This window comes from Cercospora beticola, chromosome 5, assembly GCF_033473495.1.
Source record: "Cercospora beticola chromosome 5, complete sequence".
NCBI lineage: Eukaryota > Fungi > Ascomycota > Dothideomycetes > Mycosphaerellales > Mycosphaerellaceae > Cercospora > Cercospora beticola.
Window position 1 is genome coordinate 737,004 of NC_088939.1, and position 23,383 is coordinate 760,386.

The window sequence follows — 23,383 nt, forward strand, 5'->3', positions numbered from 1 at the left end:
GGGGCCGCAGCGTGCCAAGTGCTGTGCCGACGGAACTCAGCATTCCATTCCATCGCCAATTTCGGGGCCATCTTTCATTGCAAGTTGACCTACCCTACATTCAATGTGGAGAGATTGGCTCATCCATCGAAGCGGGTTAGCTGTTGAATCACACTTCACTCAGAGCAGCGGAGGTTCTTGTCTCCTGTAACGCTGAAAGCCACCAGCAATCACCAAACGAGCCCCTCGTATGACTCTCGATCCAATTGATGTCTACTCAACACTGATCAACTAAAACTGTCGCGTCTGGCACACTTGGATCTGCCACTTCAGACGAGCTCTGCGTCCACGGAGAAAGTTGTTCCGCCATCGCAGACAGGTCTAATAGGTGGCATGTCAGAAAGCAGTCTCACAGCCAACCCCGGCACCCAAGGACTACCCGCAGAGCACAAGAACTTCCCTAATATTCCCACCATATCCGCGGAAGGAGAGATCATAGACGGGGGCGTCACAGGCCTGGTCTGTCTGCAAGACGATGGAACCGTGATCAAGTACTCGTGGCCAGAGCAAGAAGAATGCGAAGAGGAAATGGCCCAGGAAGCTCACGCTTATCGTAGACTGTTCGAACTTTTCGGCCATCATCCGAGATTTGTCAAGTTCCTCTCGCATGATCAGCATGCTCATACCATCACCATGGAATACATGCCCAATGGCACACTCAGGTCGTATTTGCGAGACCACCACGAGTCAATCTCCAAGAAACAGCGCTTTCGGTGGATAGCTGCCCTGGCTGAAGGGTTGGAGCTACTCCATTCTGCCAATATTGTGCACTGTGATTTCAGTACAAAAAATCTGCTTCTCGATCACGACCTGGAACTGAAAGTGGCAGACTTTGGATGCAGTTCGCTAGACGGTGGGCGCACCAACGGAGGCGGAAGTGCAAGATTTTATCCTCCAAGAGAATGGAGGACTGGACGTATCGAGGCAGCAGATGACTTGTTCGCATTAGGCTCTTGCATATTTGAGATCCTGACAGGGAGGCCTCCATACGATGACCTCGAAACCCGTCGCGTCGGTCGGCTTTACGGTCTTCGTCAATTTCCCGATCTCGTCGGAATGGACTTTGCGGATGTTATCCGCGACTGTTGGCTTTTCCGGGGGCAATCGGCGCGAGAAGTCCATCACAGACTCCTCGAGGCTTTATAGCTCTGAGCTCGGACCCGATGCGTATTCGAGGCCTTCCTAAAAACGACTAGTGCGCTCTTCTCATAGATCTGCCCCCACCTCCACCTCCGCAGACGCCAGCCACATGCAGGGTCTATCTACCAAAGATGAGGCAGTCGATGGAGAAACATTTCTAGAGACAGCCACCCGGCGACTTCCTTGCGATATCATCGTTCTCGTCTCTGTCGAATGGCAAGCGCCTGCGTCCAGATACAGCATCAGTCGCATACGACACTCGACTGCATGACACAAATAGCCACAATACGGGCCTCAATCCCGCGTTTGAGGAAGGCGGAGGGCTGCAGAACGACACCGAACCAACTTTTATGCCTAACAATCTCCATGATGTTCAAGAAAAGATGCGCCGGTCGAGCCATAAAAAGTCCCGCCGTGGCTGTGTAGCATGCAAGCAAGTCATATCCCGAGGATCTATCACCCAGAATGGCAGGCTACCTTGCCGCTGATACATGTACTAACTCCGAACGAACAGGCAAAGCCACCGCAAATGCGACGAGAGTTTTCCTACATGCCTCCGCTGTAAAAACGCCAAGCGCGAATGCATTCGAGAAGTGCCATCAGCAGTGAAGCCTCGTCGATGGCCAACCTTCCGCAGATTCCAGCACTTTGACCCCAAGATTTCTCAGCAAAGTCCAACGCTGTCTGCGAGTCCTCCGCTACTCGCAAGTCCGCCGCTCCCTGCGAGTCCACAGCCATCTCGCACTGCTCTCTGTGGAAGCGATCAGCTCGCTCTCGAGTATTTCTTCACACGCACACTGCCATTTCTGAATACATGCCGGCCAACGCCGCTTTGGAATCAGACTGTCGCCGCGCTTGTGCAGTCTACTGAGACATTTCGCCACATTGCAGCTGCGATTGGTGAGCAGCACCGCGCTCTTTGCGATCGACGGCTCAGTGAGCACGCCCCGGGCTCGATTGCACGACTTCCGACTGCTCTTTACGCCAAGGCAATACTGTCTGTCCGTCGCTCGCTTGACGGCTGGTCAGATGACAACGCCACAATCCCCTCTCTGGCTTGTCTTCTCATGATCGTTTTAGAGACTGCACGCGAATCAGGATCTGGAGCACTTGTCCACTTGAATTGTGGGATCCGATTCGTGTGCAGAAACCGTTTGTACACAACTTCCTTCGACTTACTTGAGGTGGCACGTCTACTTCGAGCATACGGAGTCAATGTCATTCTTCACGAACCCATCGCGCCCGCCTCAACTGCCATTCAAAAATTGCTGCTGGGGACAGACCAGCTTCCCACGGACCATGAGGAAGTCGAGAACGTTATATCAGAGTTCTACAACATAATCATAGAGCTCGTCCCAGTACGTCGCGAACAAGAACTACCTCATTTCCAAAGCGAGGCAAAGTCAGCATTCGAAAACATTTCAACCATTACGAAATTACACACTCGTTTTGCCGAAGCCCTCGATCGACTGGAACAACTCCAAGCAAGCAGGTCAGAGGCAGCGCCTGAAGGCCGCCGCTTGAAAATACTTCGAGCTCGGAAGATTCTTTTGCAGCTCGAACTGCAACATAGCCGGCGGTCGGTGAAGCAGGACATTCGTGCCAATAGACTGTATGCTGAGGCTCTCGAACTCATTGACGCTTCATTACAGCAACTATGCCGCAGCATCGGCGATGTTGTGCCACCCTTCCTCTTTGGCGTTGGATTGCTACCAGGCATCCGGAGTGTGGCAATTGAATGCCGCGACCCGGTAGTCCGGCGCAAGGCTCTGGAGACTTTCCGCCGCTATCCTGTACAAGAAGGTGTTTGGAACGGTAGGACACAACTTCGCGTGTGTAACACCATCATTCGCTTCGAAGACGTCACACCTGGACAGATGGTGATTCATCACCAGCTTGGACCTGAACATACTGGACTTGGCGAGCCTGATAGCTTGACCGTCTTCTGCATCTCGACTGCCAACCCTCCAGAACATACTGTACATCAGATACCGCTTAGTCCAGAATGAAGAAAAATGCATGCCTCTAGGATATGGTCACGGATACAACTGTATGACCGAGAATTTGCCGACATGACGAACTTGGTATCAAATACATGTTGTCCGTTCATGCTACGCTGGGTTCTTCAACGAAGTAAACCAATCAATCAACCTTCTCCGCGACTCGCACATTGGCAATCCCAAGGCATAGTCGAAAGCAAGGTGCACATGGACTTCTCCTTCAGCAACCACGACTTCAACTTGCGTCCCATCATGCTCAGCATCCTTCAAGGCTCTACCCAGCTCGATACCATCGTCCCGCAGGCATTCAATACTTCCGGCAGTCACGATCACCCTTTCCACTGGTAGATGCGCCCAGAATTTCTCGCCTGCCGTGAGTGGGTCGGCCCAAACATCGTCTTCGACAGGATCGAAGAGATCTATGATATACTGGACTCGAGCAATGCTCAACCCATCAATCTGGTCGTACTCGCGGAAACTGGCAGAGCCTGTCTGCATCGCGGCCCATGGGGAGATCATGAACATGCCTCTGAATTTCGCTTTACTGGTCAGGTTTTCGGGTATCGGCTGAATATCTGGATGGGGTTGGAGGATGTGTGCCATCAGTGTGACTGCGAGATGCCCGCCTGCAGAGTCGCCGCCAAAGACGATTTGCGATGGAGAGAGATTTCGCGCTTCTAGCAAATGTCGGAGCGCAAGGACTGCTTGCCGCAGCTGAGTGGGATACTTTGCGCCAGGCGACAGAGAGTATTCCAGCACGAACAGCGCTGAAGCACCAAGAGCCGTCGCATAGTCTCGGCAGGACAAGAGATGGGCCTTAGGGTGTAAGGGCATGGTATAGCCACCGCCATGGAAATACAGCATTACTGGTCCATCTTTTGAGCTCTTGAACGAGCCGATCTCGTGCAGGTACGCATCGGGACAGCTCTTGTCGGACAAAGTCTGAGCATTATGCGGCCAGTCATGCTTCAAGCATGCCTTTCTAATTATTGCTCCCGATGTTTTTTTGCTTCGAATTACGGGATTCGAGGCTCCGGCTCGGATCAAATTTTGGTAGAGGTTGAATCCCAGGGTTCGACGCCAGCCCCAGTTGTGCTTCCTGTAGACGGAAGAGCGGAAGAGGAAGCCCCAGAAAGTTCGTAGAACTATCGCCAACTGATATCAGATTTTGCACTGAGCTGCAAATGAAGAGTTCGCGCATTCATACCTATGAGTATAATGTCTGGGCCAAGGCGTACATAGTTGAAGAACCCGAGCAGCGCTTGCTTCGCGTTGGACATGATGGCATAGTGAACAGCTTGATGATTGTCGCGTGGCTTCCTACTTGTATCGCCAACGCGTTGTAATTGATGCCGCGGTTGTCGTAAGGTGCTCCACAGTCTCGTACCGCTCTGAACGAAACCTAAATCATGCGTTGATCTTTCCCAAAGATCTCGACACACAAAGAGTCCGCTTCATCTTTCATCCAGACTGTCCCAAAACGGAAAGCCCCAAATACGAACGCACGTGGCAAAAGCGCATGGGTTTATCCCTCGGCACAACCAGGCTTACATCTTACAGCCTCAAAGCTCCATCCAACACTGCAATGTTCCAACTCCAACTCCATCTTCTCCAGCAATGGTTCAACCTCCTGAAGACCCCGTCCTCATAATCGGCGCCGGCCTCTCCGGCCTCGTCGCAGCCTACGAACTAACAAAAGCCAACAAACGCATAATAATCCTCGACCAAGAACACCGCGCAAACCTCGGCGGCCAAGCCTTCTGGTCCCTAGGAGGTCTCTTCTGCGTAAACTCCAAAGCCCAGCGAAAACAAGGCATCAAAGATTCCCGCGAATTGGCTCTCGCCGATTGGTTAAACACCGCAGGTTTCGATCGTGAAGATAAAGAAGATTTCTGGCCGAAACAATGGGCGAAGGCTTTTGTGGATTTTGCGACTGATGAGTTGGAGGATTATGTGAGGAAACTGGGGTTGAGTTTTTTGGCTGTGGGGTGGGCGGAGAGGGGGGCGGGGAGTTCGCAAGGGCATGGGAATAGTGTTCCGAGGTTTCATTTGACTTGGGGGACGGGGCCGGAGGTTGTGAGGATTTTTGCGAAAGAGGTTTTGAAGGCGAAGAAGAAGGGGTTGGTGGAGTTTAGGTATAGGAATATGGTTGAGGAGATTATTGTGGAGGATGGGGTTGCGAAGGGTGTGAGGGGAAAGGTTTTGGAGCCTTGTGATCATGTTGAGAGAGGAGCGGAGACTTCGAGGATTGTTGTGGATGACTTTGAAGTCAGGGGACGAGCTGTGGTTATTGCTACTGGGGGGATTGGAGGGAATGTTGAGGAAGTGAAGAAGAATTGGCCGATGGATCGACTGGGACCGAAAGCGCCTGAGAGTGTTGTCGTGGGTGTTCCTGCTCATGTGGATGGAAAGATGGTCAAGATTGCAGGGACCCAAGGAGCCAGCGTGATCAACATGGATCGGATGTGGCATTATACTGAGGGACTCCAGAACTGGAACTCAATCTGGCCACTTCACGGCATTCGCATCATCCCCGGACCTTCCTCGCTGTGGTTCGACGCGAACGGCAAGCGCATGCCTCCTTTGCTCTTTCCCGGAAGCGACACTCTCGCAACTCTGAAACACATCTGCAGTACCGGACACGACTATTCCTTCTTCATCCTGGATAGGTCCATCATCGCTCGTGAATTTGCTCTGTCAGGTTCGGAACAGAACGAGGACATCACCAGCAAAAGCTATTGGCGCACAGCATACAGATACTTCACCACTTTAGGTACCAAAGAAGTCCAAGCCTTTCAAAAGAACGGCAAAGACTTCGTCGTAGCAAACGACTTGGAATCTCTGGTCGATGGAATGAACAGGCTTGCGAAAGAACGCAATGGCCCTGTGCTAGATTACGCGGACATCAAACGCCAGGTTGAACTCCGAGATATGCAGCTGGACAATCAGTATACGAAGGACGCCCAAATCATGATGATAAATAATGCTCGAAAGACAATGGCCGATAGTCTTCGTATCGCTCCGCAGCACAAGATCTTGAACAACAAATCTGCTGGGCCTCTGATCGCTGTAAGGCTGAATATCCTGACTCGTAAGAGTCTGGGAGGATTGGAGACAAATTTGCAAGGTCAGGTCCTTCGGTCAGATGGAAAAGTCTTCGAAGGCCTCTACGCAACTGGAGAGGCTGCAGGATTCGGTGGTGGTGGTGTTCACGGATATTCGGTAAGTACTGTCTCCTTCTTACTACTTGTATCATCTCAGCGAAGTCGAAATACTGATTCATTCACAGGCATTGGAGGGCACGTTTCTTGGTGGCTGCATTTTCACGGGCAAAGTTGTGGGTGAAGACTTGGTGAAACGTGCTCCTCCAAATTCTGCCGATAGGAGGAATGGAGCAAGACTGTAGCATACCCGATGACATGTTCCCAATGTAGGATAATGTTCGTATATGAGGAGGCTCGAGTCAGTTCACAACAAACAAATAACCCAAGCCTCGTAAGGTTCCTTACGTAAGCTCAACGGATCCGTAGCCTTGCCATGCATGCTGCTGGAGCTCACACTCCACTTCGCAGGCACTACTAAGCCATTACTGAAGCACAGTCAAACCATGTCAGCCATATCAACAGATTTGAGCTCTCTCATAGATTATCTCCGGGAATCAGAGTACGTCGTCGCCCTCGTTGGTGCCGGTCTCTCAGCCTCATCCGGCATCCCAACATTCAGAGGAAATGGTTCTCTCTGGCACGGCCACGAAATCACTTCTGTCGCTTCACGTCCCGCCTTCGTCAGAGATCCACTGCTAGTCTGGCAGTTCTACGAAGAAAGGAGGCAGAACGCTGCAAATGCTAAGCCTAATGCTGGACACTTTGCTCTGGCAAGATTAGCAGAGAAGAAGGAAGACTTTCTTGCTGTTACGCAGAATATTGATGGTGAGGCATGCCCAAGAATTTAGTTATGATTGCTGATACATAGATGTCAAGATCTGTCGCAACGAGCGGGTCATGATAGTACAAAGCTCGCGCCGATACATGGCTCACTGTTTACTGCGAAATGCTTTGATCCGGAGTGTGGATTCGAAATTTGGAATAATCGCAGTTCACCTTTGACTCCGGCATTAAACTCTGCCCAAGCAGTACATGGAACAACCTCCGAAGAGTACTCCGCTATCCTTCCAACATGCGGGAAATGTCACCAAAACTTCCTTCGACCTGGAGTCGTCTGGTTTGGTGAGCAGTTGCCACTGGATCTCCTGGACCGCGTCGACGAATGGCTGGAAGATCTTCCTCGTCTGGATCTATTTCTTGTCATCGGTACTTCAAGTCGTGTCTTTCCTGCGGCAACGTACATCGAAAAAGCAAGAGAAAAAGGTGCACGCGTGGCGCATTTCAACGTCGAGCCCGACGAGGATTTCATGGATGAGGAGGATTGGTTTGTTCAAGGTGATGCTGCGGTAACATTGCCACAGGTCATAAATCCGGCTTTGCAAGATGATTTGATATCGGCGGCATGAGTACGAATTACGATTTCAGCAAAAGCTCTACTGCGAAGCCCTCTCAACCTCATGATTCATCCCCGGCTTCGCCTCCAAGGGATAATACTCCTGCGATCCCGATCCTTGTCCTCCGTGCTGCCCATTATAGCTTCCGCCCAGAGAGTCCTTCCCGATTCTCACAGTCTCATCACCTTTGATTCTCGCCCAAACTGGTGTCCTCGCAACATCGATCTCATTGTTCGCCTGACTCCGCTCAGTCGTAATCGCTCGTCCCGCCGATGTCTGGTTAAGCATGTGTCTCAAAATTCCCAAACTCAAGTTCCTCGTCAAGAACATGATCAGCGACCATACGAATAGTGCGGCGTACACGCATCCAAACATGAGAGCAGGGATAGCGTAGCGCCAATCGTAAGAGATTCCGATCGAGTACTGCGCAGCAGGTCTCATAGCGTATGCCGTCGAGGAAGAAGTGTCACGACGTTGCATTTGATCTTGGTCGGCAGCCGTGGAAAGCGTGCTTCGCGCGCTGACCAGGTTATTGGCCATGAGGTCCGTCCAGATCAAATCCACGATTTTGCCCGGGTTTGCTCCGTTCGCCAGAAGTCGTTGCCATTGCAGATATAGCAAGTAGTTGCTCGCTCCCGTGTAGTCTTGCGCTCCGGGAATGACATCGTTAAAATCTCCAAACATATCGGCCAGAGCTGCGAAGGGCGCTCGATTTCCTGCTACAGCATCCTCGATAAGTGTAGTACCTCCGAAAGCTGAAGCAGCATTTGCAGGAAGTCGGAACTTCGATTGACGGACTGTCGAGACATTGGCTGTGTTTGCTGCTTCTGAGGAAATGAGGCCCCAGTATGGGTCCATAGCGGCGATTTTGCGGTAGGTGTTCTCTATTGCCCAGGTAGGCAGGTCGTTGTCGGAGGCGTACTCGACGTCTCGAACGTTTTCGATGATGAGATTATCGAGATTGGCAGTGCCGTTGATCTGGAAATCGACGAGTTTGATCGATGCCGACACGCCCGAGACGCAGGAGTAGATCGGCTGTTGCCAAATGCTGCCAGGAGTGAGCTGGAGGGCGTCGCTGCCAGGAACTGGATTCCCCTGATCGTCTATTTGCGTGCCAGTGCCGAGTACGAGGCCTCCTTTTGCGCCAATTCGTGTGATGTTCGTGGCATAGCTAGAGTTGAAGCCGTTGATGAGATCAGCTAGAATATGGTCAGTGGACTGGCGTACGACTTGCTGCCATTGGAACCCATACCAATCAGAACAATGTCAGGAGCGACATTTTCAGAGAAATTGGATGTCCCCAGAATTCTCAACGGGCCCGGCAAATTAGGACGTGAGCGATTAGTCGCATAGTCGTACTTGCCAAAGGCCGATAGAACAATGTGGTTTGGTTCAGGATTGTTCTGCAAGGAAGAGCTGAAAGTCCCGTTGTCCATGTAATCCTCCATTAGATATCGCTTCCCCATTTCTGCAGTACTCTTGGTGACATTCATGTATCTGCCCAAGAAGATGTTGGTGGCAACTGCTGCCACATAGGAGCGCTCGAGAAATTTGGGATCTGCTTGTGTATTACTGAGCTCCGGAGTTTCGAACGTGGATGGTGAGTCCACAAATCCTCCGCGGTCTACGATGGCTTGGTTGATATTGTTATCGAGTTGGAACCCTGGCGCTGGAATGGTGTACTCGTAAGTCAAATTGAGATTTGTGCATCTGTGCAAATAGTCGTCAGCGTTAGCATGGCACGTCGCAATGCCCGCTACTCACGCCGTCTCTGGTTCTAGCCAAAGAATGTGCTCTGACCAGGAGTACCCGTATTCTGATGTCGGAGGCAGAGTGTGGTTGCGAAAGCCGATGCCAGTCTGGTTCACTTGGGTAGACACTATCAAACCTTCCACAGCACGAGTCTTGTTCTCCAGCAGGAATTGCTGGTAGTATTGGAACTTGCCCTGCGTCCGAGGCTTACCAGCATCAACCCACTCAGCCCGATTGATTCTCGCTGGCTCCGTCTGATTGTCTGTGGCGGAGATTTATCATCAGCAACGGCTCCATCCATCTTGACATCTGGCTGCTACCCACTGTAGTTGATGAAAGATCGATACTGGATGTCAAAGATATTGGCAACTGTGCCTCCGAAATCACTATCGGCGCTTGAGAACACTTGTGTCGTGTTTTCGGGAATGTTCGCTACAGACACCACCTCAGTCAGTCATCATCCTTGGTTGGCAAATTGACCCGACAACTCACTCGTGAGAGTAGCGTCGTCCCTCCCGGGGCTCGTGAGCAAGCCTCTTCCAGACGCGTTACGAAGCATATACACTCCATCATCGTTGCCCGGACAAGGCTCATAAAATATCCCATCGTTGCACAATCTGTCTGGTTTGTACCCAACGCGGGATTGCGCAGCCATGCCTAGGGCACTGGTGTCCCGGACATATTCAAAACGAATATCTTGAACTTCGCCAGCACGTAGTTGGCTGCGCAGCCCCAGTGGCGTGACGACTGCAGCGACAGCGAGCAAGAGCGTCGTGAGTGTGGATGTAATAGCAATGCCTTGAATGCGCTTGTCCACCTTCTTGCCATTCACAGCATCGGTCTGTAAGAGGAATGGCCAGTGCGAGTGGTTGATCAGACGTCCAAAGACCGACCATGTTGCAACATTTGTCCTGCGCTTGACGATTCCGACAGCGACCAACGAGATAAGCAGAGGATATGTGACTTGTACTGCGATCAAGTCAGATCTGGCGCAGGACCTCTCGCTTGTGTTTCGAACTCACCAAGGACGATGGCAACGTTGAGTACTGCCGCCGCCTGCGCGACAGTAATGTGATCTGTGATCATATTTGCTCACCTGCTGCCCGACCGACGGGACAGCGCAAAAAGTCCTCGTATCCTACGAGTGGGCATCTCGCAGTAGTATTTCAAGCACACCAGCACGCGAGACGCGCTCTGTCGGTTATGCAAAAAGTCCCTGATCAGCGCAAGTGATAGACTATGCGTGCCCAATGGGGAATGTGTACTCAAACAGCTTGTGTCGATCACGAATGTTCGTTGAATAGGCTCTGTGGTGGACGTCTGGGCGGAGAATCCTTCCATACAGGAGCCATTCTGCAAGTGGCTATGCCAACGCTACAATATTGAAGCATGCCTTGCAGGATTCCAGGTTGGAAGTTGCGGCCAATAACTTCACGTTGCACAGCATAGCAAGAAAGCATAACCAGTATGCTTGACGAGCTGCGGCCTGGTGGCTGAACTCTCGTCTCGCATTCGCTTCCAGCAGCGGATTGGGAAAGGTCGTGATGCAGATCTTTGAGGCCGCCCATCACAGGGACTTTGCCAAGCAACGTGCAGAGCACCTGTCTGCCATGTGCTGTCTGCTTGTTGCCGAAATGCCATGCTGTGCTGAAAGTCTTCAGGCGTGTTGCTTTAGCGATGGATGCTTCTGAGTCTGCCAGCATGCTGTTTCGGGCGCTTCCTTTCTTGAATATGGGTGATTTAGCTGAGGTCGTTGAGGGATCATCGAGGGCCGCACATCTCGAAGTCGCCGGCAACAGATACAATCGTGGCTCAAGATAGCTCTTACCTGCGCTACGAAAGTCGGACCCCAGCAGATTGAATCATCACAAGGAGAAGGAGAGGAAAGGAAAGCTTACCTAATACGGCGCGTGCAATAAGGCAAAGGTACCTGCCATCAGGCTCGGAGAGGTAAAGGCATGCTAAAATGAAGCAGTGTACAAAAGTCGACGAAGAGGATCCGTGTGTATCATATGCTATGCCACTGCGCTCAAAGTCCCCGCCAACGCCCCACGCCACGCTAAGTTTCAAAAAGTCCATCGTCTCTCAAGAAGTAAACTCATTCAAACCCGTCGGACCTCTGCTTCTCCCTCCTTTCAAGGACGGGGCTTAACGGCGGAGGAGGCAGGTCACCCATACCAGGCGGGTTCAGTTGCCCGGGTTCGCTGCGTTCGTACACAGTGGGCACTGCACCAAGAGGATCAAAAGATGCAGCGACTGGCGGAGGCGCCCCTGTACTTATACTCCTTCTATGCGCATGAGCATGTCCCAGAGTGCCCATGGGCGGTCCGCTTGTGCTCAAGCTCTTTCTATGGCCATGCCCGGCGGCCGCAGACGTGGGCTGCTGGACGAGCTGTTCGCTTTCCTCCTGCATAGGCTCGGCATCGTCGACCAGGTCATCCTCATCCAAGTGGTGCACTCCCCCGCGATTTTCAGAGACAGCTTCCTGAAGTGATAGAAGGAATGCAGTCATGTTGTCGAAACCCATCGAGCTTTCCTTGTGATCCAGGCCATATAAGCGGAGGGACTCCGTAAGACACCGATCAGCTTGGGATGACTTCTCGAGTCGCAGCCAGGCGTCTGCCGCAAGGGTGTTCCAAAAAGCTGATTTGCGGCGCCTATCAATACCCAGCAGGCCGCCAACGGCCCTGCGATCGTTCAAACATGCTGCGATTCGTTCGGTCAGCAGAGCATGACCGATGGTCCCTACAAGACGATCGTCCAGAATGCGATTCGCCCAGCGAGCTGCATCATCCAACGCGTTGCCACTTCGCATCTTCAAAAGTTCCATCCCAAGAACAAGAGTTCGCAACGCATTGTAGGGTGCTCCGACTCGTGTCACATACGAATAATACGCGGTCTCCAAATACTGGTCGATGCCTTCTATGCGGATTTTGTGGTTCACACTTGTGGCCAATAGCAAACTCACGGCAGCCATTTCATTGACGCCAGCGTAATGTCGCCACGCTTTGTCATTCTTGAAGTCCTGGCAAAGAATTTCGTACGTGGAGTGCGCAAGCTTGAAGTCGCGCAGCATAATTGAGTAGTCTGCAAGCTTCCGCATCACAGCCTCCGGAGCCTCGGGTCGATAGAATCCCTGCAAGCTGTCATAATTGCTGCTCGCGCCTCCAAGCAAAGGCGTCGAGGAATTACGACCTCCGCCAAAAGCGGTGAACCTTTTTGACATAGACATGAATCTGCCGCTGATGCCTCGTCTGCGAGAAGCCACTTGATCGTTCCAGGTGGCTGATGCTCGCTCCATTGAGGGAATAATAGATTGTGTTACCATCTCCCGGACGAATGCCCGGAGTGCAGTTGCGTCAGATTCGAAGATATAAGGCGTCGGATCCTCCTCATCCTCGCTCGTTTCTCGTCTTACAATTTCCGCAAGCTCTTCTCCAGCCGCGGTCCACTCGACTGGGGGTAGCCGCACACTGTCATCGTCCGAAGGTACACACTGCGTACTACGCAGTCGCAAAAGATGGCAGTGCAGGCCAAAATGCCTCTTCATCTGATCATACAATGCCATGGATTTCGTAATGTCGTCGTAGTCCTCGTCATGTATCAAGACATAGTATCGTAAAAACTCATTGTGAACCCACTGTGGTAGCCGGTGCTCACCACTATTCGAAGAATCATACAAGTTCCGCAACTCCTCAATGGGCGATGGTGACCGCGATGATATGGCAATCACCGACGCAACTGGATGCGAAAAGGTCTCAGAAGGTACCATCGGTAAGCCGGAAAGCAGGCGACGCAAGTACAAGGTGTAGAATGGGGATGTCGCATGCGCATCAGGCACCGCTGCCGTATCTTTGAGTGTCATATAGCTGGCCTCGATCGGACCCGAATTCTCCTCGTAGAAGGTCAGATGCCGCTCTACCAGTTCCTCTATCTGGCCCACATCTCCTCCGGTTCGCAATCGGGCAGGCTTGTATTCAAGCAGCGATACACCTCGTTTATGACCTTGTGGTTTAGTCGCAGATTCGGTGCTCTTACGCTCGGGGTTCCGCGGGTTCTCCAACCCATCTCTGACGCCAACGAAGCGCACGGAGAAGTCGTCATGAAGCTTGCTGATGCCCGTGCTGTCTCGGATGGTGACTTTGCCTTGTATTTGCTCGCCGAAAGGCCGCAGGAGATCAAGAAGTCCACCAGCGATTCCTTTATGCCTTACAAGCTCGTCGGTATCTTGCGAGGCGAGCACGGACACATGCGGCGCAAAGGCTCGCAGAATCAAGTCGCGAACATCGTTGCTGACGATCTGACCTGACGGCGCTGGCGATGGCGATCGCACTGTCGAACCAGTGGGCGAAAAGACGGAACCATTTACTCTCTCTGTCACCGGCGTCGATCTACCGGACTGGCTCGGCGAGCCTGTAGGCAGCGCGGTGGTCGAGGTGAAGAGGTTGGACAGCGAGGCATTGGAACGGCGATAGGGCAGCGATGAAATGGACGATAGCGGCGACTTGCCAAAACGTCTCTTGTGGACAGCGATGGGTGACTGCGATTGCTGCTCGGAATCCGACTCCTGCGGCGATTGCAGTCCCTCATCCGCCGTCGGTGGCATCAGCGAGGTCGGCGAGGGCGAACGGTAGGCAGCGTCGACGGCGGGGAAGCGCGGGCATGAGCGGTGGTGGCGGCGTTATGTTTCGGAGGAGGAGAGGGCGGGCATGTCCAGGGCGGCGGAAAGGTGTCGCGAACGTGTCTCGGCCACGTCGTGAGCGCTGTCACGGAGTACGAATGATGTCGCTTCCGCAAGCAGGTCTTGGCGCCGCTGCTGGAAGAAGTCTACAGCAATCTATCTGATGCATCTTCACAATTCTGTCTACTTTCCAACACGCCTACATTCCCAAAAAGAAGACGATCTGGCACTGTCATTGTTGCTGGTGACTACATTGTGAAGCTCCGCCATCTCATCTCACCGGTGAATGCACTCAGCCACGCGAAGACTGACTCACTTGGCCCTTTCACCTCAAAAGTACCACCCTTTCCGCATCTGCAGTGCTGTCATCCAAGTTCAATGCCAGATCCGGCGGTGCATGTCTCCGGCTCGACTGTACGCAAAATCACCTGAAGGTACCAAGCGGAGACGACTCGACAGCAACAGTCCTGGTCCCGCCAAGCGCAGACATCAATCAACCATGTCGCCTCTCGTGGTGGAAGAGGTCGATGATCAGGCATCGGGATCAGTCTCTGGAGGGATCTCCTGGGAACCAGTCGAGACCACTCTCAAGACGCTTCTTCTGGATGTGGCCAAGTACATTGATGAGAATCCAGCGTCTTCAGACGACCCAGATGCCACAAGTCATGTAGTCGTTCCAGACGAATTGGCAAAGCAACCAATCATCCTCCGCTTCACTGGCGGTTGGGTCCGTGACAAGCTGCTCGGTAAGAAGAGCCACGATATTGATGTTGCCATCAACAAGATGACAGGCTACCAATTCGGACTGCGCCTGAAAGAGTACCTCGAAATTCCGGGGAACCTCGAGAAATATGGTCTGGAGTCTATTGCTTCCAACGACAAGCAGAATCAAAAAGCAGGCAAGAGCGACAAGTCCAAGGCAGTGGGCGGTTTGCACAAGATCGAAGCCAACCCCGAAAAATCTAAGCACTTGGAAACTACCACGATGCAAATCCTCGGCTTGGACATTGATCTCGTCAATTTGAGAAAAGAGACTTACACCGATGAGGAAGGACGCATCCCACAAATCGAGTTCGGCACGCCGGAAGAAGACGCAGAGCGTCGTGATGCAACTGTGAATGCCATGTTCTACAACCTTAATGAGGATAAGATCGAGGACTTCACTGGGCGAGGCCACGACGACATGAAAGCCAAGATCATCAGGACGCCACTGCAGCCATATCAGACCTTCAAAGACGATCCTTTGCGAGTTCTCCGCTTGATTCGCTTTGCCAGCCGACTTGGCTACACAATTGAGTCGACTGCCTTGGAGGCCATGAGGAATGCAGAGATCAAAGACGCACTTCGGCAGAAAATCAGCAGAGAACGCGTTGGGACAGAAATCGAAAAGGCTTTGCAAGGTCCAGATCCACACGAAGCTCTTCGTCTGGTTTTCTCACTCGGCCTGTACGAGACAATCTACTCTGATCCAGCCAAGGCTGAGATCGAACATGATACACCTGATGTTGAAGGGTGGGACGTTCTTATCGACACCTTGAAGGACATGATCAGTAATGGCAATGTGGTACAAGAAGAGCTTATGAGAGATCACGAGGAGGAAGTGCTAGCGTGGCAGCTTTCTGCGATGGTGCCATACCGCAATGCACCATTTCCGGAACCTTTACAGCCTGGCAAGAAAGCGCCGCCTCCAATACCAGTGCAGGTGGCAAGAGAGGGTGTTAAGGCACCTAACAAGATCTGCGAAGTGATTAATGCCGCTGTCCGAAACCAGTCCGAGATCTCCGACGTGGTTGACAGGCTGTATCAGAAGAAGCGTCGACCAGACAAGGTCATCGAAGGAGACGATCCATCTGCAAGAGATGTTCTTGGCATGGCGATTCGACGATGGGGGCCTAGTTGGAGAAGCCAGGTCATGTACTCGCTGCTAGTCGAAGTGGCCAACACACAAGATCAGGTCGAAGGTGAGCAAGGCTTTGTCTTTCTTTTCACTTTCTTCAATACTGACGCTCAACAGCAATCGAGCGACGATACACTACCTTCGTCGAACACCTGCGCCAACTGGAGTTGACTGATGTCTGCGCCTTCAAGCCACTTATGGATGGCAAGGAGCTCGCCAAGGCGATTGGTATCAAGCCAGGACCCTGGATGAAGGATGCACTCGACGTAGTGATGGCATGGCAGCTACGGAACCCAGGCACTGCCGACACAGCAAAAGCCATCGAAGAGGTGAAGAACCACCAGACAAATGGTGAGCTTACTTCTGATCTTGTCCAACACTTCTTGAAGCTTACCATTCGCCCGCTTTTCATCAAGGCCACCCCAGCAACGGTCACTGAGCAAGGCCGTAAGGTCACTACCGAACGACTACCGGAGAAGCTCACGATGAGTTCGATGGACGATAACGTCAAGAAGCCATGGAAGACTGCCAACGACTCGTACTCGCTCGATGTGTTGGCCTGGGTCATGCGTAGCTTAGACGAGAAGCTCGTAGCCCAAGTCTGGCCTCTGATTATCCCACCTCTCTTGACACTTGTCGACGACTGGGAAGCCAGATACAAGTGCATCGGCGCCGACTTCATCGATGCCCTCCTCAAATCCACACCTTCCGCCCTTCTCGAACGCACAGGACTTGGAGAAGTCTTCGAACAGGCTCTCATGCCCTGCCTGACATATTTACCCACCATTACTGAGGAAGAAGAATCTATTCCGCTCCTCTCATCCGTTTACCCAGCCCTTCTCACTCTGGCACGAAAACGCTTTCCCAACGAAGAGCCTGCACCACCTACCACGACTCCTCTCACTCCAACAGCTCGACAAAAAGTGCAAATGCTGGATACCATAATCCGCAAAGGTATCATCTACGGGTACTCTCATTGCGGAACTTCAAATCCGAAAATCACGACTGTTCTGTTCTCCAACCTGGCGATCTACTTGCAAGAACTTGGCATCGACTCCGTCAAGCACCCGAAATTCCTCATCCCAACCCTAAGTGAAGCGCTGTCGTCTTCAACTGGTACAGCCACGATTCCGATGTTGCTGAGTGCAACGGATGCTTTGCAAGCAGTTATCAGAAATGCCTGGCCGAGGATGGCTGGATATCGTGGAGAAGTGCTGAAAGGAGTGACATTGTGCTGGATCAAAGTGATGGGTGGAACTGGCGATGAGCTGGAGCAGCTGAGGATAAAATTGAAAGAGACAGTAAAACTTCTCGGTGCGGCTGTGAAGAGGGAATGTGATTTCGAGGCAGAGAAACGACTTCTACTCAAAGCAGATGCGAGATTAGAAGGCTTATTCGCTTGAGTCTAGATCAGAAAAGCATCGGAAAGAACAATAAACTCTTCATTCGTGTACCTGACTGACAGCTATCACAACTCTCAACAGAAAGCACTCGCATTACATTCAGTTCAATTTCTCCACACATCACTACCACTACCACTACCACTACCACCATCCTCGACCCTGCATCGACCACAGCCTTCCTCGCCCTTACTACAAACTACTACGCCACCGGATCACGCGCATTCCCCTCACACCACATCACAGGCCCATACCTAAAAACATACGAACAAGGGCCCGTCTGCGGATTATTCGCACCGCCACCACCGCCTGGCGTAGGAGCCACAGGCGTTCCAGTCGGTGCTCGCGTAACCCTCACAGTCGTAGCAGGTAAAGTCGTCGTCACAGCGTTTCCTGTTACGGTACTCGTAGGGCCTGTAGCGGTCGCTGTAACAGTTTGGAATGTGGTGGCGATTTGGGTTGCGGTTCCGCCGTTTTGGGTGCTGATTGCTGTGGTGGGTTGGGTGGAAACTGCGGTTGTGGTTTGGACGAGGGTTGTGGCGAGGGTGGATTGGGAGGTTGTGGTGAAGGTTGAGGTTAGGACTGTTAGGGAGGTGGAGGTTAGGGTTCGGCCTGGGAGGGTGCGTGGTGTTAGTCTTCTTCTCTGTTTGATTTTGTCTGAAGACGGAGTTTGGACGAACCTGCGATTGTGCTGACGGCAGTTGTCGTTGCGGTGAAGGCGGTCGTGTAGGTTACATCTTGGGTGCTGACAATGATGGTTGTTGATGGGTAGCTGGAAACTGCGGTTGTTACTTGGGTTGTAGCGGTGGTGACTGTGACTGTCGATGTTGGAGCAGTCAGAGTTGCTGCATTTTGTCGCTTCTGGTGCCTTTCGGCACGGCCGGCGATTTTTATCAGTGTCGTCTGCGATTGTGTGTCAGTTGATTCTTCGTAGCGCTGAGGCATCACATACCGGAGAGGGGCCAACGATGTCGTCGAAAAGTTGCTGGTTCAGATGTTAGCCTAAGTTTGAATGAAGTTGGCCGGTCGAGGTTGACTGTCTGTTGCATTGGGAGAGGATCCAGAGTTCGTGATACTTACAGCAAGACCTGCATCTTGAGCAGCTGGAGCCTCCGCGTCGACAGCATTCGCTTGCTCCACCGCGGCGCCCTCAGCACTCCGATCAAGAAGTTCTCCAGCTTCTGCTAGGCTCCGTCGCTCGTCGGCATTAACATTGTTGAGTTGGGACTGCTCTTGGGACAAGTCCGCGGCGTGGGCGACAGTGACTAGACAGCAAATGGCAGCTGAGATGAGGCGTTTGCCGTACATGACTGGAGATGCGGCGACGCGCCGTTGCACAGTGCTAGCTGCGAAGAAGACTTTCGCGGGAGGGGCGGTCTATGGGAGACAAGGACGCGCCATATCATGATTAGCCGTGGCGGCGTGCGCTACATACCAAAGCTCGTTCGTTGCCATGCGGACGACTCGGGGCGATGCGCGGTTCTCGGCCTAACCGAAGTACTGGGTGAGGAATGTTATCGATGGGGAAAGAGTGCCATTAGATCTCGCCTGTACTGTCCATACATCTTGCAGGAAGTGCTGATCTGCAATTTGAAAATCAGTGATTACATTCCTCATTACCGCGCACTGTGTAGGAATGCAACCCAATATTGGAGAGCATAGACTCTGTCAGGCAGTTGCCCGCCATCTATGAGCGTTCGTCGCGCTTCGAGGGCGCTGAAGTCTTCAGATTCGCAGAGATTCACTGACGCGGTCCTGCAGCTGCCAGCCATCGCTGAACTGCCAAAAAACATCCTGGTGCCGTAGTCTCGAGACTCGCAGAGATTCGATTAGCACGAGTCATCATTTCCCCCAGGACAGAAGACACAGTTTTCGATGTTCAAAGACCAAGCCTGCATCTCCAGACTCACACACTGCTTCTCCTGGGGATCGGTGATATCTACACATAGCACCACGTTAGCACACCCCTCATACTCCTCAAAGTCAACCGAAAAGAGCACTCACGTCTCGGAAGCTCATCTTCACAACTTGGCCCTCGAAAGAGACGAATTTTGCAGCCTCTGATCAACTGCCATCCCGTCCTTGGAACACGCGGATACTCAAAGGCTATACTGTTGAACGGCCACTCGAAGCTGTGACAGTTGCGTCCCCTTAACCCTGCGACCTTGAAGTGATTTTGTTCCATTTGTGTGGTGCAGTTCCCGTCAGTGTAGCGCACGAGAGCCATTTTCTCGCCTTGCTTGGAGCGTCCATGGGAATCCCAGGGGTCGATGACGGGTTCCCAGGCGCGAGAAAGGCTCAGTAGGGTGCTGAGAGCAGAGATGATGAGAAGTGGGAAGCGCATGCTGGTTTGTCTCTGCTTGTGCGACTTGAGTGGGTTGCGGATAGTCGCTATAACTGGGACCGTGGTGTGTGATGTATTCGAGGAGCGATATGCTGTGCGTGAAATGATTGTTGCGCTATCTCGTACGAAGAAAATCGTTCATTTTTCAGGTGGTGCGCCAGGTGGCATCTTCCCTCGCTGCGACTCGAGGATTTATGCTTATTGTACTTACCAAAGAATGCAGCGGACAGCTGCCGCTGGTTCACTGCGGCATCGTACCATACAAGGCGTTCAAGTCGAACTGCACTCACCTTTCAGCCCTCGAGAAGTGTTCATGGCCACCGAAGGGATCGTGAAGTATGGCCATTTCTGATGCACTGCGGCGCTGGCCGGCATCCTGGTCGGACGTGAGGAATATGGAAGAGCGCGGGCTGGCGACGTCGAGCAGACCGAGTAGCAGTATTGCAGGATCACGATGGCGTTGTCGTGTATACGAGCAACTTGCAGGCCTGTTCCTTCTCTCCCCGCGCGCTGTCGTCTTGCTAGGGACACGGCTATCCGGTTCTTGCCGCTTTCCTCCCAATATCTTCGTTCCAGCAAACTTGACCCCAGACTTTCTACAATGCACCGATTTACATGTGCCTCCGTCGACAAATACGCCTGTGCAGCGACCTCACTCAGCGTATAAGGATATTCCCCTTCTGGACAATGGCGGCGGCGGCAAGTGCCTGAAATATCAGCCCACAGCAACAGCTTCATCCGGCAGGCGAGTCTCGCGATGCGTACAGGAGGTAGTCAACAAACGACCAGTAATAATCTGATCACGCGCAGGAGCTCTGCATCTCGCGCGTGCAGCTGGTGGCAGTGCGCGCCAAGACGAAAGTCTCCGCCAGCCGAGGCCGTCCGCTGGTATGCGTGTTCGGGGGTTCCAGATTGGGCAAGATACACGCTTCTGTGACTTTGCGGCCAAGAAGATGGTGTCCTACAGACGACCAGACCGCGTCGCTCGTAGCTGGAGAGGGAGTGCTGAGTCGACAGCTACGACTGGAAAACTCGTTCGACATGGAGCCCCTAACTGATGCGTTGCGCGTCATGCTCAGCACCCTCGTTTGAGCTCGTACCCGTTGAAACACGCGACTCGTGCAGCGTGGTCGCCACACTCAAGGCGACATCTTGACCGAATTGGCTCCCGCTCGCTGAGAGACATGGCACAGAGAAGTATTTCATGCTTGTCTTCTGGAAGACCATGTGCCTGCGGCGAGGCTTTTGGTACAGGAGATTGTACACATCTCGCCTGCACGACCTGTCCAATCACCCGGGAGACAACAAAGTATTTCCAAGAACCATGAAGCCTTGGCCCAGGTCCGAAAATGTGATGCAGGACCTCAGTCCGCCAAAAACGTACGCTGATTGGCTCGTTTTGTGGCGAGCTCACAACTGGATTTCTCCAGATCAACAGTAGAGTTTGGTCTCCGCTGCTTGGCTGCATGGCCGACTTTCACCTGCGAGCCGATCTGGGGAAAAGATGGCCATGAACGCTACCGAGGAGCTTGGCGAATGGCAAGTTCGCTGTACATAATGCTCCTCGTGGTCGTCGTACCAATCTCGTCCCTCACGGCTACAGGAGGTTACTCTGTCCTCTCTTCATCAGTACAGAACAACAGCTGCCATCATGGACCCCGAGAAACATGACGTGGAGAAGCTCGAGGTGGTCGAGGCCAATAGCGACACCTTGAGCAATGGGGACGAGGAGCGGGAGAACAAGGTACGAATTGAGAAGAGCATACGTTTTCACGACACTGACCAGAGGCACGTAGGTCACCTTCGGCTTCTTCATGACGATGTTGGGCATGGCTATGGCATTCATCGTGGCAGAAGTCACTCCGCTTTTCTTCGTTACCTGCTTCACCGTCATTGCGTTCGATCTTGGAGCCATCGAGAAAGTCATCTGGGTCTTGGTCGCGCCTTACATTGCCACCGGAGCCGTTGCACCATTCGTTGGTTCTCTCTCCGATCTCATGGGCCGCAAAGGTCTCATCCAGTTCTCTCTGGTTCTGGTCATTGTGGCCTTCATCTTGCAGGGTGCCGCACCCAACTTCGCCTGCTTCCTCGTTGGCGGAACATTGGCAGGCGCTGCTATCGGTATCCAGCTTCTCTCTGTTATTGCCGCAGCTTCTGAGCTGGTCTCTGTTTCCAAGCGTGGTGCCACAATTGGATACATCGTGATGGGCTTTATCCCATTCGCGCCTGCCTCGCTCTATGGCCAGCTCATCGCAGAGCACGACTGGAGATACATCTTCGCACTTCTCGCTGCCTGGTCATTCATCTCATTCGTGGTTCTCCAAATCTGGTATCACCCTCCACCACGACCAGCTGCACTTGGCGCAACCAAGAAGGAGCTTCTCATGCGCATCGACTATGGCGGAAGCGCGTTGTCGATCCTTGCTGTCGTTCTCTTCCTCATCGGTATCAACTGGGGAGGAGCGGACTATCCTTGGAGATCGGCCCAAGTCATTGGCATGCTTGTCGCCGGTATCGTCACCTTCATCCTTTTCATCCTGTACGAAATCTACGTGACGAAATATCCAATGTTCCCCGGACGACTTATTCAGAGCAAGAGACACTTTATCTCCGTCTCCGTGCTTTGCTTCACATCTGGATTCAATTACATTCCGTAAGTAACAATGTCCTGCCACTCTCGGTTTACTGGCACACGAGCTTACATTTTGCAGATTGACTGTCTTCTGGACTATCATGACCTACACCGTATACGGCGCATCCTTCAAAGAAGCTGGTATCTGGCTCCTTCCGCTTGGTTTCTGTATCGCTGGAGGTGCCATCGTCTCCGCAATTGCGATCACAGTCTTCAAGAAGCAGATTGTATGGGTTCTGCTCGTCTTCTGCGTCATGCAGGTGGTCGGCATTGCGTGCATGGCACTCTACGATCCAAACAATATCAACACTGTCTGGGGCCCAATGATCATCGGACTCATTGGTGTCGGCGCTGTTCTTCTGCCATCACAGGTCGTCTTCTCCGTCATCTCCCCCGACGACCTCATCGGAACTTCTGTCGCGCTCTCACTCGTGATCCGCATGATCGGGCAAGTCATCGGAAAGTCCATGTTTTACAACCTTTTCCGACAACAAGTTACGAAGAAGGCTCCAGCCATTATCGGTATTCCTGCTGTCCTCGCTGGGTTCATTGTCCCACCAGGCGAGCCTAACGCTGGCTTGCCCGATGTTGCACGAATTACAAAGCTGGTTACTACCATGACGGCTGGTCCGCTCGACCACTATCTGTCTCTGTTCCCGCAAATCGACACTCCAGAGGAATTAGCTTCGATTGTCGCCGCCGGCCAGGAACTGTACTCGAAGTGCTTCCAGCTGTTGTTCTACGTCAGCATTCCATTCGGAACTCTGGCTATTGTCAGCTGCTTTGGTCTCTGGGGAATTGAGAAGTATATGACCAAGCGTGTGGCGGTTCACTTGCACTAGAGATTTGCAAGGTGCATATAGCATGATTTGAACGAGAAATGACAGCGCCCTTACGAGGGCTATGAACTTCACCTGTTTCGTAAGAGTGCCCTTAGCCGGATGTCCCAAACTTTGCAAAGCCTGTCGAATGCGCAGGGAGTGATGTAGACAACTTGCTT

General features: G+C 52.6%; 10 protein-coding genes across 10 annotated transcripts; 6 read left to right on the forward strand and 4 right to left on the reverse strand.

Moving 5' to 3' along the window:
- Positions 1-372: 372 nt before the first annotated feature.
- RHO25_007535 (uncharacterized protein) lies at positions 373-1,185 on the forward strand (the record flags this gene model as incomplete). Its single annotated transcript, XM_023599718.1, has 1 exon — positions 373-1,185. One exon carries the CDS (start codon positions 373-375, stop codon positions 1,183-1,185), a length of 813 nt encoding a protein of 270 aa, XP_023448846.1.
- A 523-nt stretch (positions 1,186-1,708) lies between these two features.
- Positions 1,709-3,188, forward strand: RHO25_007536 (uncharacterized protein; the record flags this gene model as incomplete). Its single annotated transcript, XM_023599719.2, has 2 exons — positions 1,709-1,740; positions 1,817-3,188. The coding sequence occupies 2 exons, from the start codon at positions 1,709-1,711 to the stop codon at positions 3,186-3,188; spliced, it is 1,404 nt and encodes a 467-aa protein (XP_023448845.2).
- Positions 3,189-3,290: 102 nt separating this feature from the next.
- On the reverse strand, positions 3,291-4,459 carry RHO25_007537 (uncharacterized protein; the record flags this gene model as incomplete). The annotated part of the gene is made up of 2 exons (XM_023599720.2): positions 3,291-4,324; positions 4,387-4,459. The coding sequence occupies 2 exons, from the start codon at positions 4,457-4,459 to the stop codon at positions 3,291-3,293; spliced, it is 1,107 nt and encodes a 368-aa protein (XP_023449614.2).
- A 337-nt stretch (positions 4,460-4,796) lies between these two features.
- RHO25_007538 (uncharacterized protein) lies at positions 4,797-6,585 on the forward strand (the record flags this gene model as incomplete). The annotated part of the gene is made up of 2 exons (XM_023599721.2): positions 4,797-6,401; positions 6,469-6,585. 2 exons carry the CDS (start codon positions 4,797-4,799, stop codon positions 6,583-6,585), a joined length of 1,722 nt encoding a protein of 573 aa, XP_023449615.1.
- A 201-nt stretch (positions 6,586-6,786) lies between these two features.
- RHO25_007539 (uncharacterized protein) lies at positions 6,787-7,689 on the forward strand (the record flags this gene model as incomplete). The annotated part of the gene is made up of 2 exons (XM_023599722.2): positions 6,787-7,108; positions 7,160-7,689. 2 exons carry the CDS (start codon positions 6,787-6,789, stop codon positions 7,687-7,689), a joined length of 852 nt encoding a protein of 283 aa, XP_023449612.1.
- A 27-nt stretch (positions 7,690-7,716) lies between these two features.
- On the reverse strand, positions 7,717-10,515 carry RHO25_007540 (uncharacterized protein; the record flags this gene model as incomplete). The annotated part of the gene is made up of 6 exons (XM_023599723.1): positions 7,717-8,876; positions 8,930-9,387; positions 9,442-9,691; positions 9,754-9,861; positions 9,922-10,398; positions 10,452-10,515. The coding sequence occupies 6 exons, from the start codon at positions 10,513-10,515 to the stop codon at positions 7,717-7,719; spliced, it is 2,517 nt and encodes an 838-aa protein (XP_023449613.1).
- Positions 10,516-11,527: 1,012 nt separating this feature from the next.
- Positions 11,528-14,035, reverse strand: RHO25_007541 (uncharacterized protein; the record flags this gene model as incomplete). The annotated part of the gene is made up of 1 exon (XM_023599724.2): positions 11,528-14,035. One exon carries the CDS (start codon positions 14,033-14,035, stop codon positions 11,528-11,530), a length of 2,508 nt encoding a protein of 835 aa, XP_023449618.1.
- Positions 14,036-14,609: 574 nt separating this feature from the next.
- Positions 14,610-17,410, forward strand: RHO25_007542 (uncharacterized protein; the record flags this gene model as incomplete). Its single annotated transcript, XM_023599726.2, has 2 exons — positions 14,610-16,071; positions 16,125-17,410. The coding sequence occupies 2 exons, from the start codon at positions 14,610-14,612 to the stop codon at positions 17,408-17,410; spliced, it is 2,748 nt and encodes a 915-aa protein (XP_023449620.2).
- A 199-nt stretch (positions 17,411-17,609) lies between these two features.
- On the reverse strand, positions 17,610-18,715 carry RHO25_007543 (uncharacterized protein; the record flags this gene model as incomplete). Its single annotated transcript, XM_065602955.1, has 4 exons — positions 17,610-18,019; positions 18,088-18,310; positions 18,360-18,392; positions 18,488-18,715. 4 exons carry the CDS (start codon positions 18,713-18,715, stop codon positions 17,610-17,612), a joined length of 894 nt encoding a protein of 297 aa, XP_065459027.1.
- Positions 18,716-21,402: 2,687 nt separating this feature from the next.
- On the forward strand, positions 21,403-23,225 carry RHO25_007544 (uncharacterized protein; the record flags this gene model as incomplete). The annotated part of the gene is made up of 3 exons (XM_023599728.2): positions 21,403-21,495; positions 21,548-22,404; positions 22,463-23,225. 3 exons carry the CDS (start codon positions 21,403-21,405, stop codon positions 23,223-23,225), a joined length of 1,713 nt encoding a protein of 570 aa, XP_023449617.1.
- Positions 23,226-23,383: the final 158 nt, after the last annotated feature.